This window comes from Juglans regia, chromosome 7 (genome assembly GCF_001411555.2).
Source record: "Juglans regia cultivar Chandler chromosome 7, Walnut 2.0, whole genome shotgun sequence".
Classification (NCBI taxonomy): Eukaryota; Viridiplantae; Streptophyta; class Magnoliopsida; order Fagales; family Juglandaceae; genus Juglans; species Juglans regia.
Genome location: NC_049907.1, coordinates 1,717,915 through 1,737,698, shown reverse-complemented (window position 1 = coordinate 1,737,698; position 19,784 = coordinate 1,717,915). Strand labels below are relative to the sequence as shown.

Genomic DNA, 19,784 nt, shown 5'->3' with positions numbered 1-19,784 from the left:
TTTTTATATATAATTATATATCATATCTCAGTGCAGCAAACATTATATATATTAGTATTGTTTGATCATAGAGTATTCGTATTATAATTTATAAATTATAACATAAAATATTAATCTTAAATTCGATGCATGATTCCTATGTCCACCACTAAGGTTTTCATACAAACCCCTAAACCTTTATCAAGAAATTATGAATTATTTCATTGATTAAGAAATAAAGTACAGGTATGGTTACAAATGAAAAGCTAAAACAGACCTACAAGTAAATAGGAAGCGGAAATTATGTAAATCTCCTATTCTCTGCAAATTGAAATGAAATATACACGACAAGATCTCACAGGTGTGACAATGTTCGGTACTCAAAATATAGATGCGACATAACCCGTCATCAGATCATCGACCCAAACATGTAGAGGGACTAGAGAAGAAAGTTGTCGATCATATGGAAAACCACATCAGCACCATCCGAATTCAACCAATAGCTCTTCACCTAAAAGCATAAGTACATAATTGCTATTAAAAAAACTTAGAAAACCAAGCATTTCTTATTGACCATACGAAAAATCGGATCAGATCAAAAATTAATAAAATTGAAAATATCAATTTAAGAAGATAATCGGTGCGTAATCAAATTTAAAAAAATATAAAATTAGTACATATCAATTTAATCTTAAATATTATCTAAAATCCGGATAAATAAATATCTTGTGCATTGAAAATAACAACACAAATATCAAAAAACAAATGATAAAAGCCAAGCAATTATAAAATAAATTATATAAAAATAAATTTATAAATTAATATATTTTAAAACGTTAGATTATAAAATAAAAATTTATTTTTATAAAAAAATTTCACAACCTTAACACGCGGAGTGAATAGAAAAAATAAATAAGATAAATATTATGAGAAATACTCTATTTTATTTTTAATTGTTGGTCGGGTCTATAACCGAGGTCTGACAATTTCTCTTTTACGGAATGGACCGGACTGTCAAAATGTTAGAAAAAGGATAACAGGCATAGTAATCAAAAGCTTTTTCTTTTCTTTTCGTGTCAGGTGACCTCCACTCCCACCTCGCACGTGAGGCACAATTAGACATTTTCTTTTTCTTTTTTACTCTCCTGTCCCTAATTTTAACATATTCGAGGTTTGACCCTCTCAACAAATTGCTTATCGGATCTGTACCTAAAGGGATTTATGTCCCAGATTTTTGTGATTACTGAAAATTTGGCTTTATTTTGGTCCTGTCTAGTAGAAAAATAAGGACTCGTTTGATTACGTAAATTTGTAATTTAGATGAAATTAAATGGGTTGATATATTTTGTTAAAATTAATAAAATATTATTATAATATTATTTTTTAAAATTTTAAAAATTTAAATTATTTATCATATTTTATATAAAAATTAAAAAAAATTATAATAATTATATAAGATGAGATAGTTTGATCTTGTGTAATTAAATAACATTTTTTTTCTCATTTTATCTTTTTAAAAAAATCTTCCATTTTTAACGATAAATAATAATATCCATAATCAGCATTAAAAATAAATAGCAGCATAAACAATTTTTATCACATTCCACTCTCCAAGAATAATTTGCCTAATTGTTTTCACAAAATTTTTTAACTCATTTAATCTAAATATTCTAAATTTCTACATAAAATAAATAACAATTTAATTTTTTCAAATTTTAAAATAAAAATAATATTAAAAAAATATATTCTAATAATATTTTATTCAATTTTTAACTTTAATTTCAATTATCTTATCTTATTTCATGATAAAAACAAACGAGAGTGAAATGAGAATTTTTAGTTTTAGATAAAAATTTAAAATATTATTTTTTAATAATATTATTATTTTGATATTTAAAAAAATTGAATTGAGATTTAAAAAGTTAAATTGTTTATTATATTTTATATAAAAATTTAAAAAAATAAGTTAAAAAATTTTATATTTCATTTTGGTTGCCAGACCAGCTATGTCCAATTATTTTTGCACATCAATGCCAACCAACAGTCATGTATAAATAAATATGATAATAAAAAAATAGACCTCCCCGAGTCATAATACCGCTTTCCCCTCTCTCTTGTCCATCTCTTTGATGTGAAGTTTGCACATGTATTGTTATAGATTAGACGAGTCCATATTTATTCACCAAATAAAAGTATATGCACCGCCCTCTTTTGTTTTTTTTTTTTAGTTTTTAAATCAATCACGTAGTTTAAAAATGAAATTTTTTTTAATTCTCACAGTATACACACCGCCTTTCCTCTTGTCCATATCGTCATTTGTTTTCGTAAATGAAATAATGAAATAAAATTAAATTTAAAAAATTAAATAAAAAATTATTAATACATATTTTTTAATATTATTTTTATTTTAAAATTTTAAAAAATTAAATAGTTTATTTTATTTTATATAAAAAATTGAGAAAATTTTACTAGATATTTTTTAAAAACAAAAGAGGCTTACGAGACCATAAAATTAAGAGATTTACTACACACAGATTGGTGTATATTTTAAAATAATTAATCAATTATATAATTAAAACTAAACATTATAAAAAACATAAATTTTTCTTTCACAATCTATATGGGATCACATTTATCATATACTTTTATCAATTATCAGGATAAGATATCAACAATACCCTATTTATAGTGGGATCGACTACAACCTAAAAAATGTTAAAACATCAACATCTTTTTAATATAACTGATGTTGAAAGTTTTCAATTAACGGTGTGCAAGGTATATAAAAATAAAACTTATAAATATATATATACATTTTTTAAAATAATCCTAAATGGTAATACAACAATAGTAAATCTTTTCGTTACACAAATTAGATTAGATGAGATGAGATAAAAAAATATGTGAATAATAGTGAAATAATTTGAGTTAAGATGTTTTACGTGATTTAAAAAAATGAATAAAAATATTCTAAAGTTTAAATCTTCTTATAATATAATTTTTTTAATATTAATTTGGTTTTAGAATTTAAAGAAATTGAATTATTTTTTATATTTTATTTAAAGATTTTTAAAAAATTGTAATAATTAGATAAAAAAATTAAAAATTAAAAAATATATCTAAACTCATCTCACTACTATTCAATACTATTCAGCAATTTTAACTCACAAATTTCATTACTATTCATAATTCATCTTCAAATTCAAACGATAGTGATACCAAAACCATCTCAACACATCTCATTATTATAATTTTTACATAAAATATAATAAATAATTTAATTTTTAAAAATTTTAAAATAATAATAATAATAAATATATATTTTAATAATATTTTATTTAATTGTTATCTACAACCATCGTCCAAACATCCCGTTAAAGTTCTGGTTGGACTGGGGATTATTCTTGAGCCCTAGAGTTACTCCCTATGAATGACTGAAGATTGGTCAGACAGAATCAGAGCTCTCACCATCTTCCTATCTATCTATCTATCTATCATCTCTTTTTCCTTCAACACACCCCATCACTGTCTTGTCCGACCAAAACGTCACCTTAACCAGACACCAAATATTAATGTCTTCCCCAACACACATTTATTAATTATATCTTCTGGCCACCGTTCTTCATCTGTACAGTCACGTGTCCCCATCCCATTGGTTTATAAGATCTCAGTATCCAACCCTCCTTCTGTCCAACCTACGGACGGGACCACCATAGTATCCGTGTCAACATCATCGCACGTCATTCATACGTCCATCAACGACCACACGGCAAGTAATATATACAGGAGGACTGGAAACGGGATAGGATGATTGGGTTTCTCGAGATGTGCCCCCGTTTTATTTCAAATCCTATGTCTGATCAGACGGTCTAGGATTGTTCTGAAGTCAAATCTGATGGGAGGGATTTGATTGGTGGGCCGTGAATTTTAGGAAAATGATGATATATTCCCGAGGGGAAAAACAAAAAAAAGGCAAAGCAGAAGGGGAGGACGTACGCTCAGCGTACAGGCTATTGGCCCTCCCTCTATAGCTTTTGACTCCGACTGTCACGAGGGATATAAAACCATTGAGACGTTGCAGGCGCGCGTGGATTTTTTATTTATTTTTAAATGATTAAATTCAAAAGCACCTCTGAACTAATATTTTTTGATTCCTTAATCTATCTTTATTTTTTGTACTTTATTCCTTCAGGTTTTCTCGTCCCAAGTCTCCTTAATTTTTTTCCCCCGAGCCGTTTAAGCTTCGTTAAAGTACTTGGGAAGTATCTCAAAAAAAAAAAAAAACCTGTGAACTAATGCAAAAAAAAGTTTCTGTGAACTAAGGCCTTGATTAGTTACACAATTCATATTTTGTTAAAATTTTAATAAAATATTATTTTAATATAAATTTTTAATACTATTTTTATTTTTTAATTTAAAAAAATTATATTATTTATTATATTTGTGTGAAAATTTAAAAAATTTATAATAATTATATGAGATCAGATAGTTTGGTTTTTGTAACCAAACCAGCCTAAGTGTTGAAAATAAGAGCAATCTCATTTGTTTTCGTAGATCAGATGAGATGAGATGAGATGTGTTGAGATTAAAGTTAAAAAGTTAAATAAAATATTGTTAGAATATATTTTTTTAATATTATTTTTGTTTTGAGATCTAAAAAAGTTAAATTATTTATTTTATTTTAAGTGAAAATCTGTAAAAATTATAATAATTAGATATGATGAAATGAGATGAGTTAATATAAACTGCAAAAACAACCTAAGTTCGAATCTTGACTATATTCTTCAATCTTCACCTATTTATTAAATATTTCACTTATTAAACTCGCTCTTTTAAGACGAGTCTAATCTATGAGAGGAACTGCTAAAAATATAAATAATAAAATCTAATTATTCTTGTCAATTTAAAATTTTAGATTAACAAATACTCACACAAGTGAAGAGGTGGCAGATTCTTATCCCCCATTTCATTGATTGTTAGAATTAAAAAAACTATATCAATTCATATCATCTAATCATTATAAATTTTTTAAACTTTCAATAAAAATATAATAAACAATTCAATTTTTTTAAATCTTAAATAAAAAATAATATTATAATAATATTTTATTTAAATTCTAATTTTTATCTCATTTTAACTTAACTCATTATCCAAATCTTTCCAATCATTTGTGGTGGATAGGTAGCTGATTTGTTCCGTTGCCCTCTAAAGAACCAGAAAATGTCCAAAAACTAACCCCCAAGAGTATCAATTTTCAATCCTATCCATAATCTTTTCTAAGTGATGACATAAATTTTATGAGTTTTTTTAATTAAAAAATATAAAATTACTTTAGAAACTTATTTGATGATTCGAAATCAGAATTAAATTTATTTTATAATAAATATTATTTTATAAGCCAAAAATCTTAACAATCTTAAAGTTTGTCTATTTATTTGTTAGAAATGATATTTACAGTCGTGAAATATATAAGAACCGCATAATCATTTTTTTCAAAATGAGTAAATATATAACCCACATGATAAGATAAAAAAAAATTAATTTTTTAATAATAGATCTCACTCTTTTTTAAAAAAATTACGTGACGCTTATGCATTCCATAACTATATCTAACATTACTTTATTTGTTCACAGTCATTTCAATATTTTGGGACTCATGTAAGTTTGGTAACAGTCATTTCATACGTAAAATGCCATTACGTCCGCAAATAATTTGGTAACAGTCATATTATCGTATTTTAACAGAGACAAAAGGACAACAGACATCAATGCATCACATAAAAGGAAGTTTCAAACCGAGATGTTTTTTCTGAGTTGTCCACTGTGCAGTGAAGATACGAGAAAAGGAAGTGATTTAGGGAGACAAGTAAAAAAAAGTGGAATGAAGCAAACGTACACGAGAGTGAAAGGTAATAAACACAAGAATGGGTTCAAACTGTTAAACCAGCAATGGTCCACACACACACACACACACACACACACATAACGCCATGTCGCTCAAAGGTAGAAATAGTATAGGAGAAATGGCCACCTCAATAGACCAAGAAACTAGATTTTCTAGAATGTACGAATTTATTATTTGGAAGAGAAAGTAGCCAGAAAACAATACATTTTTCTTATGGGTAAGGTAATATGGAATAAGAACATGTTTCTCAGTTTGTATCCATTCCAATGGCTGCCGAGATGCAGCTAAATGCACATCTGTCTGTCTGGTTAATAAGGTAAAGAAAAATGTTGGTGGTTTTCATCTTAGATTTTGACATCCATAATCATATTTATTGATGTGATCATTTAAGTAGTTGACATAAGAAGTCGCTTAAAATATGTCACGTCAACAAGAAACGTAATTGAAAATGATAATATTACTTGTGTAACTATGTTTTAAATAAAAGTTTGTAGCACAGAAGGGAACAAATATAGTCTTAGGCCATAGTAACAAAGCGTTACCTTCTTTATAAAGACCGAGGGAAAAAACCATTCCCATTTGATAGCTTATTATAGCTATTAGCCTATTTGTTTGGAAATAAATTATCTGAATATCAAGGTTCTGAGAAGCTGAGAATGTGAAAATCACTCTACCAACCCACCAAATACTAATTAACCTCAGAAAAGGATGCAAGACAGCATAACCAGATAATTTAGCCAAAGAACTATGTTGCATCATTGAAGGAATAAGTTCAAAAGGTTTCATTCCGACAAATAGATAAGAGACAAGCCAACAAAGCAGCCTTCATATGAAAAAAGTTGCCATTTTAAAGAGAGTTTCAAAATTTTTTTTTTAAAAAGAGTTGCAAAACCTCACAGTATGATCTGGAAGTCATAAATTATACCACATCTCATCTAGCTGGAGGATACTGCAAGGGAAGGAAAGCACTTTTCTGGTTTCAGCTCTAAATAGAATTTTGGAAAGGAGCCCTGAAACTAATTTCCTCTGTCCCTATCAGCCAGGGCCTTCATTTTGCAAATGGGGCAGCAGTTCTTCTGCACTAGCCACTGTTTTATGCAGGTGAAGTGAAAGTTATGCCCACAATCCAGCTTCCCAAGATCATCTCCACTGATGTATTCCTCCTGCAAATAAGTGTTTCCAGAAATGGATAGATTAAAAACCATTTAAAGCAAAGAAACTATAGCTGAGATAGAATGCACAGCTGCATGGAAGAATCTTGGTTGCAGGCTACTGAAATAACAGACTAGGAAAACAATGTATTGTTCACAAATGAAATTTCGATATCAACTTCATGGAAGACACTGTATAATAGTATTATATATTATAGCTACGGTAGGAAGGAAAAAAAATAGAATGGCTCTTACCAGACAAATGCAGCACGATTCATCCTTCACTGGAGATCCCATCACGAGGGGCTTATATTTCTGCTGCCTCAAATTTGCCACAATAGCTTCTTCACTCAATCCGATGCACACATCCCCTACGTGCTCTCCCAAAGCCAGTAATTGCTATGCCCAAAATTTTTATTTTCAAAAAATTTTCATAATGAATGATCAAAAGTAAATGGCAAGCAAAATAGTTTACACTAAGATACTTTCAGGTTAGTGATTTTTTAGTTCTGGACTTGTAAGAATTCAAGTTCCATCTGATCAATTGGTCCATGGTGTGCACTCCAGTTTCTGGGGGTGGATTGCAGATTCGTAACTTGACGAAGTTCAACCAAACCTTATTGGGTAAATGGTTGTGGAGGTACCAACAAGAAAGGGGGACCTTGTGGAAGTCTGTCATTGATGCACAGGTAGGGGAAGCATGGGGTGGTTGGTGCTCGATTGAGGTACACGGCTCACATGGGGTAGGTTTGTGGAAAAAACATTAAGAATGGTTGGGAGACTTTCAGGAGACATACACATATTGTTGTGGGTGATGGCTCTCGAGTCAGATTTTGACATGATAAATGATGTGGTGAACGTTGTCTCAAAGGCACCTTCCCTACCATATTTGAGTTAGCACAAGTAAAGGATGTAGCGATAGCGGACCTTTTGGCTTTTTGTAGTGGCTCCCCTCAATGGAAAACTTCACTAGGGCAGCCCAAGACTGAGAGTTGGAGGTTATCTCAGACTTCTATGCGGCACTGTATTCCGTACGCATGACTGAGGGCACTATGGACAGGATGTTTTGGAGCCATTCCAAGAAAGGTAAATTTACGGTCAGATCATTTCACAAAGTTTTATCGAACCCAGGCAGGCACACATTCCCATGGAAGAGCATCTGGCAGACCAAAGCTCATTCAAAAGCAGTTTTTTTTGTTTGGACAACAGTTTTGGACAATTTTCACCACAGATAATCTAAGGAGACGTTTGTTAATGGTATTGGATTGGTGTTACATGTGCAAGAAAGATGGTGAATCAGTTGATCATTTGTTTCTACATTGCGAGATGGCCAGAACCATGTGGGCTGATTTTTTTATAGGACTTTGTTTATCATGGGTCATGCCCGTCAGAATGGTGGACTTTCTAGCATGCTGAAGAGGCCTTCGAGGAACTTCACAAATTGCAGCAATATGGAAAATGGTCCCCATATGTATGTGTTGGTGTATTTGGCGGGAGCGAAATGATGGAAGCTTCGAAAACCACGAGAGAACAATGGGGGAGCTGAAAGTTTTTTTCTTTAAAACTTTGTTTTCTTGGGTGGGGGCCATTGTTTGTAACGGATTTAATGTCCATGACTTTCTACTTTTAGTTGTAAACTATAGCTAGGTACTTCTCATGTATACTCTCTGTGTACTTGGACTTTGCCTATTTTTATGAATAAAACTTCTTGATTACTGATAAAAAAAAAAAAAGAACATGCAAGAAAGCACTTCGAAAATACTAAGCATGCAACATACTATTTTTATGAAGTGTTTAAGAAAGCACCTCATAAGACATGCTATCAACATCAAAGTGCATGTCATCAGGAACTTCAACTTCATCATCCTCAGATATGTCATATAAAACTGAAGGATCCATAACCAAAACATCCTGGAATACCACATCAGTGAGATAGGATCTTAATGAGAATAAAGCAAAGGGAGCGTATAGTTGAACCCCATTATTGCAAGAACTCCAAGATAATTATTTTCAGGAAGTGCCACAGATATGACGATTTTCCCATCAAGTTTTTTTTTTTAAACACCAGTAATGATTTTAGTATTCCCAAAGTGGAAGTTAAAAAAGATGTTTAGCTTATAACAGCAGAGATGGAACTCCACAGCGACATGCAAAGATCAAGCTAAAAGTGTACCTCAATTTGTAAAGTACCACCCCTACGAACAAGTGCCACGGCATCTCTGACCTATTATGTAAAAAATAAGGAACTTAAGCATCTGATGAAGAGATAGTATACTAATCACAAATAAAATGTGATTAGGGGGTATGTGTATATATTTTCTTTCTTCTGACCAGAAACAAATATTTCTTAAGCTTGTAGGTGCAAGCACAAACAAAATTATCAAAACAGCAAGACAAATGCAGATGGGAAGTATAGTATTCGTCAAATGAACGTGACAAGACCAGTCCCTGCTTTAAAAACCAATTTTCTATCAGAATAAACTGCAAAGCCAATCTTCCTGCACAAAATATGTGTTTACAGTTTATAAGTAGTTTGGAAATAAGTGGGAGAGGCAGCAGATGAACTTCTACTCACTTCTCTCAAAAGCCTTCACTCACAGATTCTTACTTCTTAAATAGCCTATCAACATGGGCGGCATCGTGCATCCAGGATTTACAAGGCCATCTATAAGGAGGTCGTGGATTCCTCGTCATTGAGGACAAGGAGAAAAAAGTACTCTTAGACGTAGCCATTAAATATCTTCTTCCATAAAAACTGAACTGCAAATGTTTGAACAGCTAGAGACACTGTCAACCTTTGCTGTTCACTGGTAGACAATAAGAGGTAGCAAGTACCCTACTTCTAAGCAATATCTAAGGAAACAAAGCTCCCACATATAACCACCACATTCTGGTGGCAAAGTTTGTGCTTCCCCAACACCCATCAAAACAGAGAAACTACAATTGGGTTCGCTTTACCCATTACTACATGCTAATCAATTTCTTTTCAACGTGATCTTGTCCATATGATCACATTGAAAAAATACTGGATTTTGATCAGATTGCCTTCAATAATAAACTCATGCACAGAAGTGGGTAAACAATTAGAAGTTAGTATTCTATTGAGCATACCTCAGATATCAGTCTGTTTGTCCACTGAGTTGCAACAATGGACTCCAACGCAAAGGGATTTTCAGGATGACCGCCATCTTGTCTCTCAGGACTGATCATCCATCCCGACGTCTGATATACCTGGAAGGGTCTTACAATACCGCCCCTAACCGAAAGATCCATTTCTCGTGCTGCGGCGGAAGTCCTTGCATGTAGTGGGCAGTAAGTACCCCACCCTCTGCACTCAAAGCCACTAAATGCGGTCATAGAACGATTGATAAAATCTGAAAATCTCTGTCCATATAGTTCGGTCATGTTGGGTTCGGAAACCCGAGTAGGAGCAGATATGAAATGACCACACGAAAGAGTGCCATCTTGAGAGCTAGAAGAAATGTTTCCAGGAGAGTTTGAATTCCCATTGACAAAGTTAAAGGTTGTTGGATATAGTGCCACATTTTCCCTATCAGTTTCAGGAACAAGCAGTGTGTTCCTTGAATTCTGTTCTTGCTGCAGAGTACTGCCACCATTGACAGCATGATCAGGAGTAGAGTCATGAGGAAGAGAAGATCCACCGGCTCTTGACCATGTCAAATCATACCATGGTGAGGGCTGAAGATTTTGCAAATCATCTTGAACCTGTGAAAAAGCCTGCACTGGAGCAGTTCCAGTAACCAGTAATGTTTCTGCTAAGCTTGAATTTGGAAATTGAGCAAAGGGAGAGAACATATTTGTTTGAATGGGTGACTGTAAATAAGAATTCCTTGTGGCCCCACTTGGCAACATACTAAGTTGTATAACATCTTGTGGATTTGCAGCTCTCCTAGGTCGAATATTTCTCTGCGAACATTCAACTTCTCCTGCCCCACTAGAAGTTTGGTGCATTCTAGAAACTGCCCCCATCATACCAACGCCAATTCTATCCCCCAACTGATCAGGATGACTTACACTTAGAGGAGTACTCAGAGTTGATATATTCAAGCTGCTATTGACCTTTTCTTGAGTAAGAACAGCTTGCCATTCAGAATTTCCAGATTCTTGACCAGTGCTAGAGCTTTCACCCAGATACAGTAGTCCAGGAGCATCTTCAGGTGCTCTTCTTTTGCAGGATATCCGCCTACCATCAGATGACAGACCCTCTCTGCCATCATTTTCTTCCAACTCATATCCTGCTATTCCAGAAGATATCATAACTCGTATAGAAGAATTGCTGGCAGGTGGATTTTGTTTAGCTTCTAGTCCATCAGGATTAAATAGTCGCAAGCTTAAACCTGCCCCCATATCCTGATTGGCATCACTATTACCGATCTCATGCAAGGCATTGAAGTCCATGTTGTGACCACCAGAACTGGACCCATGCAAGATTGATGTCCTATTTGTGACTTGACCATCAATCGAGATTGCATTAACGTTCTCTTGGAAAGGAGCAATATTTGGCTTGGAATGGCTTACTTCAAACGCTTGACCAGTTCCATCAGGGGGGCCAATGGAAGAAAGCCATCGATGCCCACCTAATAACTCCTCAGGATTGACCTGGTTGTGGGTATTCACAAAGGAACTAGATTGACCTATCCAGCTTATAACTGTAGGGCCAAAATCAACTGCAGAATTAGTTGGAACTCCATTATTCTGCAAAAACCCAGGATTGTTGACATTGGGCCCATGGTCAACACGAAAGGTCTCAGGAAATGAGTTGGAGCTGCCACCTTGACCGTTCATCTTGGCCAAGATATATTCACTTCAGAGGTTAAAAGATTTGCCAGAGGGAATTCAAACAGAAAAGTTCTCGGCAGACCTGAAATGACATCAGCTTTGATATAATAAGATCTGGCATAATTTGATTCAATATTTTCATATCGGCAAAGCTTCCTAAAAATGAAAATATCAGCAGCAGAATTTTAATGCAACAGCATCGCATTCATAAAACTGGAGAGAGAGAGAGAGAGAGAGAGAGAGAGAGAGAGAGAATTTTCTCATAAATGTCAAGAGCAACTCAAGAAACAAACATCTGTCCAGTTTCATCAATGCCTACCATAATATTTTCAAGACTTTCTGTATTCACTCATTTTAAACGATATCTTACCATTTCTCTAGTCATTCGTCGAAATATTCCGCAAATCTAAATTTGAACTAACTTTAGATATGAACATATTGTTTATTACTGTTCTACCATTTTCTACAATTTAAAATCCAATCATAGCTGGAGTTGCTAACAATAAATCTATTTTCCTTTCATCTCAGCAATACACAATAGTTAAGTAAACCTTCAAAGTGCACTTCTGCTTCCCCTGGGCCCTACCGATCCCTTTATTTATTTATCTCTACCAAAGGAGGATTGCACCAAGGCACAGGAAAGAGATCTCTCTAAAGTGAAGATCTTCAAGTTGCTAGTCTTGTGACCAGCCACCTTATTTCGTGTTCCTACTGAAGTAGCATTGTCATCAATCTTTCCTGGTCCAAATTATAGTAGAGGTTTAGGGCTGGTTGGTTACACAAAACCAAACTATCTCATCTCATATAATCATTACAACTTTCCCAAACTCCCACACAAAATATAATGAACAATTCAACTTTTTCAAATCTCAAAACAAAAATAATATTAAAAAATAATATTATAACAATATTTTATTCAACTTTCAACAAAATATCTCATCTCATATGAACTGCATAACCAAACGAGGCTAATGTTACCACTATGAAGTCTCACCTTGTAGAGATTAACTCAACGATAGTCTGTCAACTCACCAACAGGTATCTCCCCTTAACTATCCCGTAAAATTTGTTTATGTTCTCAACTCCTTGGTATCCATAAATCTCAATATTAGATGTTTTTAGATTAACAGGGACCATGTGGAGATCCCTTTCTACACTATATATCAATAATCTAAAGACAGTCTCACTTGCAAATGTCTCCTTACAAACCCTTCTATCTTCTTTCCCTAGAATAATTATGCTATCTGGAAAAGTATATGGAGATTCATTCCCCATAACCAGTTCGAATCACCAATTGAACTAACCACTTGGTGACTAGGAGCATCTCCTCTCACAAGGAATGCTTGAAGCTTCCAAGCCTCATATACAAGCTATTCAACACTAAGTCCCCGTTTGGATATTGAGCTGAGTTGAGATGAGTTGAGTTCTTTATGAATAGTAATGAATTGAGATGGTAAAGTGAGTTTTGTGGGGCCCACCTAAAATGAGTTTAGATGTGTTTGGAGGTTAAGATTAGTTTAGACATATTTATGAGAAGTTGAAAAAGGTTGTGGGTCTCACATGTAAAGAGGTGTTGAGTTGAAAAAGGTTGTGGATCCCACGTGTAAAGAGGTTTTGAGTTGAGATGGGCTTAGTGATTTAAGAGTTAGATGTTTGGATGTTAGACTCAGCTTAAAATTAGACTGAACTGAGTTGAACTTATCTCAGTTCAGTCTAAGTTCCAAACGGGGCCTAATTTTCTCATTTGTTCCCAAATATAGGTATAATTGACCACTTTTTCCCTTCCAAGCATGTAGCTCTGTCTTTCTTTTTCTTTTTCTTTTAAAAAATTAATAATAAATTTACACAGCTAAACCAAGAAATCAGTTTCTTGCAAATATTCACCCAATAAAACTAAAATAGGATCCAGGTTGAAAGTTAATAGTTGTGAAGTACCCTCCCTCCCTTACTAGGGCTCTAGTATCCTCTAAATGTGCCAATTGAAGTCAAGGACCTTAGACTTCAAGCAAAAGTGTAGAAAATGAATGGGACTATGAGTTAAAGAAAGATGGCATGCTATATGTTGACCAAATTACTTCAAACGCGTTTTATTCAAGTCCAGCATTATCAACAGTAATATGCCATTAAATTCCTCAGACAATTAAAATCACATTAGCTAAAGTGGCTAAAATACCATAACATAAAATTATAATTAACCAATTAATTATATTTCTAACATAAACGACACAAGGATGTGATGAACTAAGGTTACCCTCTATTCCATTCTTGACGTGTTTTGATCAACCTTCCATTTATAGGCAACTTTATGTGTTCTCAAAATAAGTACAGCAAGAAACTACTAGTGGATTGCAATAGCACTATACGCTGTACAATATCTGACAATTAAGAATTGAAGATACACATCTCAAAAGCATAAAGCAACACTTGTAATATTTATTATGCCCCCCACCTACAATTTCTTCCGTACTCCAGTCATGGCCTAACTCAGTGTGGGGAAAATATATTCAGTTACAAAATTGCATGTTATATACGGAACACAAGAAATTTATATCAGAAGAATAAATAAAAGAGCATTAAATTTTCAGAAAGAATGCCCAAATGATTTACAAAGAAAATTTTAGAAGAAAATTATATCAATTCAAAGCAGAAAATTGTGAGTTTTTTATTAATTAAACCAGGCGCACCAGCAACTACAATTGTGTAATAATAATCTTTCATGCAATATGCCATGCCACTACAAAACCTGCTAATCCGATGCATTCTGCCCAAAACTGCAGCAGCAGTAGTTAGGTCAATTTTATTGTTAGCAATTTTTGTGACCAAAAGTGTGTATTAAAGGAGAACAAAATCAAGTGTATACTCAGGGATATAAGAAATGGAAGATGGTTAAAAAGACTAAAGACTTCCACATGCAGAAAAAAACAAAAGGATCTGAACCAAAAGCAAAAATAATATCTAGATAAAAGGCTTAAAAGCTAAACCAATTTATACTTAATAGTTGAATAATTATAAGCTGCTACCCATTCAAAATATTCTGAAAAAAAAGCATAAAATGATAACTGGACGACTCAAAAATAAATAATGGTACTTTCAAAGATGAACACTATCTAACTCTTGCCTGTAAAACAAGCATCTCCAACGAATTACCAGTCATCACAAAAAAGACTCACGCACGTGCAGGAATATATATGCTCCCAGTAAGTGCACAAATAAATTTAATTACTTGTATCGCTTTCATAAATAGAGAAAGAGAAACATCAAATTAGAAACTAGAATCTAAAATGTCATGAGCATCAGGCTCAGGAAGAGATTGTAAAGTACTTACATCAAATGGAGTTGAAGGGAAAAAAGTATTTTCCCGATGTCAGCCCTAACTAATGAGTAGGACAGTTTTCTTCAAAAGTTTATGAAAACCGGGGGCAATATCAATTTGGCCACAAAATCATCAGTCCAAACATGATCAAACCCCTACACTCTTTAAATTATGCAAGAACAAAGGGTGGTGATTGATGTTAATGAAACTATAAATACTTGGAGATTGGGATTATATGAAATAAATAAAAATCATGAAATCAAAAAAGAATCACAAACATAAAGCCTATTGCAGCCATTTAACCATGTTGACAATAAATTCGTTAGACAAATTTTACAATAGAAAATATACCATAAAGGTCAATACAACAGTTTCATGTATGCAACCCTACACAGCAGATGGAATAAAAAAACCCGGATAAAAGACACGGCACTGATGCATGTAGTAAGCATCAAACTTAAAAATAAACCCATTATGAAATTAGTTAATAGCAACTAATAAGTTTTCAAAGAAAACTCTCCAAATCAAATGAAAAAATCAACCTCCCTGCTATTGGGCCCGATCTACACAGATACAACAAGGATACTCGGCGGGGAAATTGAAAGCTTTCAAAAGAGACTTGAAGTTGTGGAACACACAATTATTTGGAGACATAGGGGAGAACAAGAAAAGTAAGTTGAGGGAGATCCAGGAAATAGAGAGACTCCAAGAGGCTAGGTCTCTTACTCAGGAAGAATTAGATCGGAACGCGTTGGTGGGGGCGGAGCTCGAGAGGATTATCTTATTAGGAGAGACATCTTGGTGGCAAAAATCAAGAGTTTTGTGGTTAAGGGAATGAGATCGAAGCACGAAGTTCTTTCATAGTATTGCAAACTCTCACAGGAGAAACAATAACATAGAGATGCTGAAGATTGATGGGGTGGAATGTAGGGAAGAACAGGTAAATCATGACCATGTAGTTGGTTTCTATGAGCAACTACTAACTGAGCCGATGGGATGACGGCCTTCCCTTGATGGCCTTGTGTTTGACACCATTGGACTGAGAGATGTCTCTCGGATGGAGAGGGTTGTTGAGGAGGAGGAGGTTTTCGAAGTAGTGAGGAAAATGGGCAAAGACAAGGCTCCAGGGCCTAATGGGTTCTCTATGGGTTTCTTCCAAGAATGCTGGGATGTCATCAAGGAAGATCTTATGAAGATGTTTTAGGAGCATTTCGTGTTTGGAGAATTTGAGAGAAACTTAAATAACACTTTCATCGTGTTGATTCCAAAGAAGGTGGGGGCTAATGAGGTTAAGGACTTTCGACCCATTAGCTTAGTGAATGGGGTATACAAGATCATATCCAAAGTGCTTGCGAATCGACTAAGTGGGGTAGTGGGGAAGATCATCACCAAACCCCAAAATGCCTTTGCTAAAGGTAGGCAAATTCTAGACGCGCTCTATATTGCTAATGAGTGTCTGGACAGTAGATTGAAGGCTGGCATAGTAGGGATCATTTGCAAGCTTAACATGGAGAAAGCGTATGATCACGTTAACTGGGACTTTCTTCTCTACTTTATTGGGAGGTGTGGTTTTGGTGAGAGGTGGCAGTCTTGGATCCGTTGGTGCATATCAACGGTGAAATTTTCAGTGTTGATAAATGGTAGTCCAGCTGGTTTCTTCCATAGTTCGCGAGGCCTAAGACAAGGCGACCCGTTGTCACCTTTGTTGTTTGTTTTTGTGATGGAGGGTTTAAGCAGAATGACATCGGCCTTGGTTAATAATGGCTTTGTGGATGGCTTTTCGATTAGAACCCCGGATAGGGGAATCATTGTATATATCATTTGTTGTTTGTAGATGATACACTTGTTTTTTGTAAACCAGATCAAAACCAGGTTCAAGCTTTGAAGGCCTTACTTCTTTGTTTTGAAGCAGTTTCTGGTTTGAAAGTGAACTTAAATAAATTAGAGATGGTTCCAATTGGAGATGTTCCTAATATAAGGCAGCTGGCTAGTACGTTGGGGTGTAAGATAGCCCTCCCTTCCTTTGACGTACCTGGGACTTCCGTTGGGGGTGGTTGCAAGGGCGTCCTCTTTATGGGAGACGGTGATTGCGAAGATAGAAAAGAGACTAGCAGGATGTAAGAGAATGTACTTATAGAAAGACGGCAGGATTACCTTGATCAAGAGTACACTTTCTAACTTGCCAACTTATTTTTTATCACTTTTTTCCTCTACCTACAAGTATGGCATTCCGAATTGAGAAACTCAAACGTGACTTCTTGTGGGGTGGCGTGAGGGAAGAGTTCAAATTCTATCTAGTGAAGTGGGAAATGGTATGTCGTCCTATCTCCCATAGTGGTTTGGGTATTAGAAATGTGAGGATTTTTAATCGGGCGTTACTCGGAAAATGGATGTGGAGATATAATAAGAAACCAAAAGCCCTGTGAAAGGTGTGATTGAGCATAAATATGGAGGCATATGAGGGGGATGGAGTACTAAAGAAGCTAAAAGCCTATGGAGTGGGGTTGTGGAAACACATTAGAAGAGGATGGGAGTTTTTACTCGACATAAAAACCCCCATCCTCGACTCCAGTTGGGTGAGGGTTCTAGGATTAAATTCTAAAAATATATTTGGTGTGGGGATACTTCCCTACAAGATTCATTTCCTTGACTATTCCAAATTTCTAGTGCTAAAGACGTTGCAGTGGCGGATGTCATGGGGTTATCGGGTCGGCAGATCTATTGGGACATCAGTTTTAGTAGAGCAACACAAGATTGGGAGATGAGCAGTTTTGTTGATTTTTACAACCTCTTGTACTCCATTAAACCGAGCAATGAACAAGAAGATGAGTTGTAGTGGTCACTCGCCGGGAAAGGTGTATTTTCGGTTTGCTCTTTTTACAAGGCTCTCACTCAAGAGCCCAACACTCAGTTTCCTTGGAAAGGACTTTGGAGACATAAGGCACCCTTCAAAGTTGCATTCTTCGTGCGGATAACATCTTTGGACCAGATCCTCACAACCGATAACTTGAGGAAAATGAGGGTTATCATAGCAGATTGGTGTTGCATGTGTAGGGGAGAGGGAGAGTCGGTGGACCATCTCCTACTACATTGTGAGACAACAGGGTTTTGTGGAATGAGATGATCGGTAGAGTAGAGCTGACTTGGGTTATGCCAGAGACTGTAATGGCAGTGCAGGCCAGTTGGACAAATATAGGAGGCATGCAACATATTAAAGCGGTTTAGAAGATGATCCCTATATGCATCATGTGGTGTTTGTGGCAGGAGCGCAATGCGAGGACATTTGAAGACAGAGAGAGATCGCTAGAGGAATTTAAAGCTTTATTTTACAGTACTCTATGTACTTGGGCCATTGCTGTTGATTTCGATGACATGGACCTACATGACTTTCTTCTGTCTTTGGCGTCTTCTTAATTAAGGCACATAGTGTTTCTTGTATTTGTATCGGGCTTTGCCTAATTCTTTGATCAATAAAATTTGTTTACTTATAAAAAAAAAACAAGGATACTCAGCAGTTATTCATCAAGGTGACATAAATCATGTAGAATCCTCATCAATCCAAAGATCTAGCCATAAACCACTAATATATGCAGACAATAATGCATTTTTTTATAATTGCAATGATATGACACTGTTTAAGGAGAAAGAAAATGCTAGAAAAAAGAGCCACTTAGAGAGAGAGAGAGAGAGAGAAAGAGAGAGGAACCCCTCTAACCAAACAACAATTCAAAAAGAATACGTAGTATCAGTGAATAGGCCCCAGGAGAGTTACAAAACAAAAATCCCAAAATTGAGGTTACATTGAGAGAAAGAATTTATACATTTAGTTTTATAAGATGTAGCTCACAACTACTGATGCATGCATGACAAGAAAGCTATACAAAAGCATGAAACTAGATCCGTTGATGCATGTATAAATAATTATGTGCAGTATTTAAATTGAAGCAACAGAACTGAAAAATACATGAAATTGATAAGATATTAGCAAATTTCTTAAAGAGAGAGGACTCCAGTAATCTGTGTAACATGTGAACCCAGAGGCCATAGATCACAAAGACACCTAGATTATAAATAAAATTTCAAGAAAGTTTCAATGCTCTAGCTTTTCCCTATAGTAATTCATGACTTTGAAACAAAAATATGTTAAATTAGTCAATAAATATTATATCTTGCATTAGAAGAATCCGCAGAGAACCAATTTTATCCCAAGATCACCAGACATAAACTACTATCCTCAATCCACATACTGAGCCCCATATACATGCGCGCACATATACGTGCACATAAATTGTGCTTATATACATATAAATTGCGGTTTATGCCAACTGACTTTAAACAGACAGGAAAGGATAATCGGATCAAATTGATTGAACCAAATAAACAGTTCCAAAACATGACATCAAAACCCATAAGTTGAAAATCAAGCAGAGGTTAAAAAAATGCATATGGACGATAATAGCATCCATATATCTCGCATATAGACATTATAAAGGAAAGGGGTTATACCAATGAGAAATGAGGATTGATGAATGCAAGAATTGAAGCCTATGCTACCTCAAAACAATGTCTTTCCCTCGCGGTTCGATATGAACAAAATAAGAGAAAGTGTGCAGCTTTATAGAGTGAAATGGGGTGG

At 34.5% G+C, this 19,784-nt stretch overlaps 1 protein-coding gene across 2 annotated transcripts; it reads right to left on the bottom strand.

Annotated features, from left to right (window-relative positions):
* Positions 1-6,628: 6,628 nt before the first annotated feature.
* Positions 6,629-19,784, bottom strand: LOC109009066 (E3 ubiquitin-protein ligase MBR2-like). 2 transcript variants are annotated; one of them, XM_035692124.1, is made up of 6 exons: positions 19,703-19,784; positions 10,147-11,917; positions 9,209-9,259; positions 8,842-8,946; positions 7,291-7,434; positions 6,629-7,047 (listed from the first exon to the last, which is right to left on the bottom strand). In XM_035692124.1, the coding sequence occupies exons 2-6, from the start codon at positions 11,839-11,841 to the stop codon at positions 6,901-6,903; spliced, it is 2,142 nt and encodes a 713-aa protein (XP_035548017.1). In that variant the 5' UTR covers positions 11,842-11,917; positions 19,703-19,784; the 3' UTR covers positions 6,629-6,900. The 2 variants fall into 2 exon arrangements, with proteins under 2 accessions (XP_035548017.1, XP_035548016.1); XM_035692123.1 differs by having other exon boundaries at positions 19,655-19,766.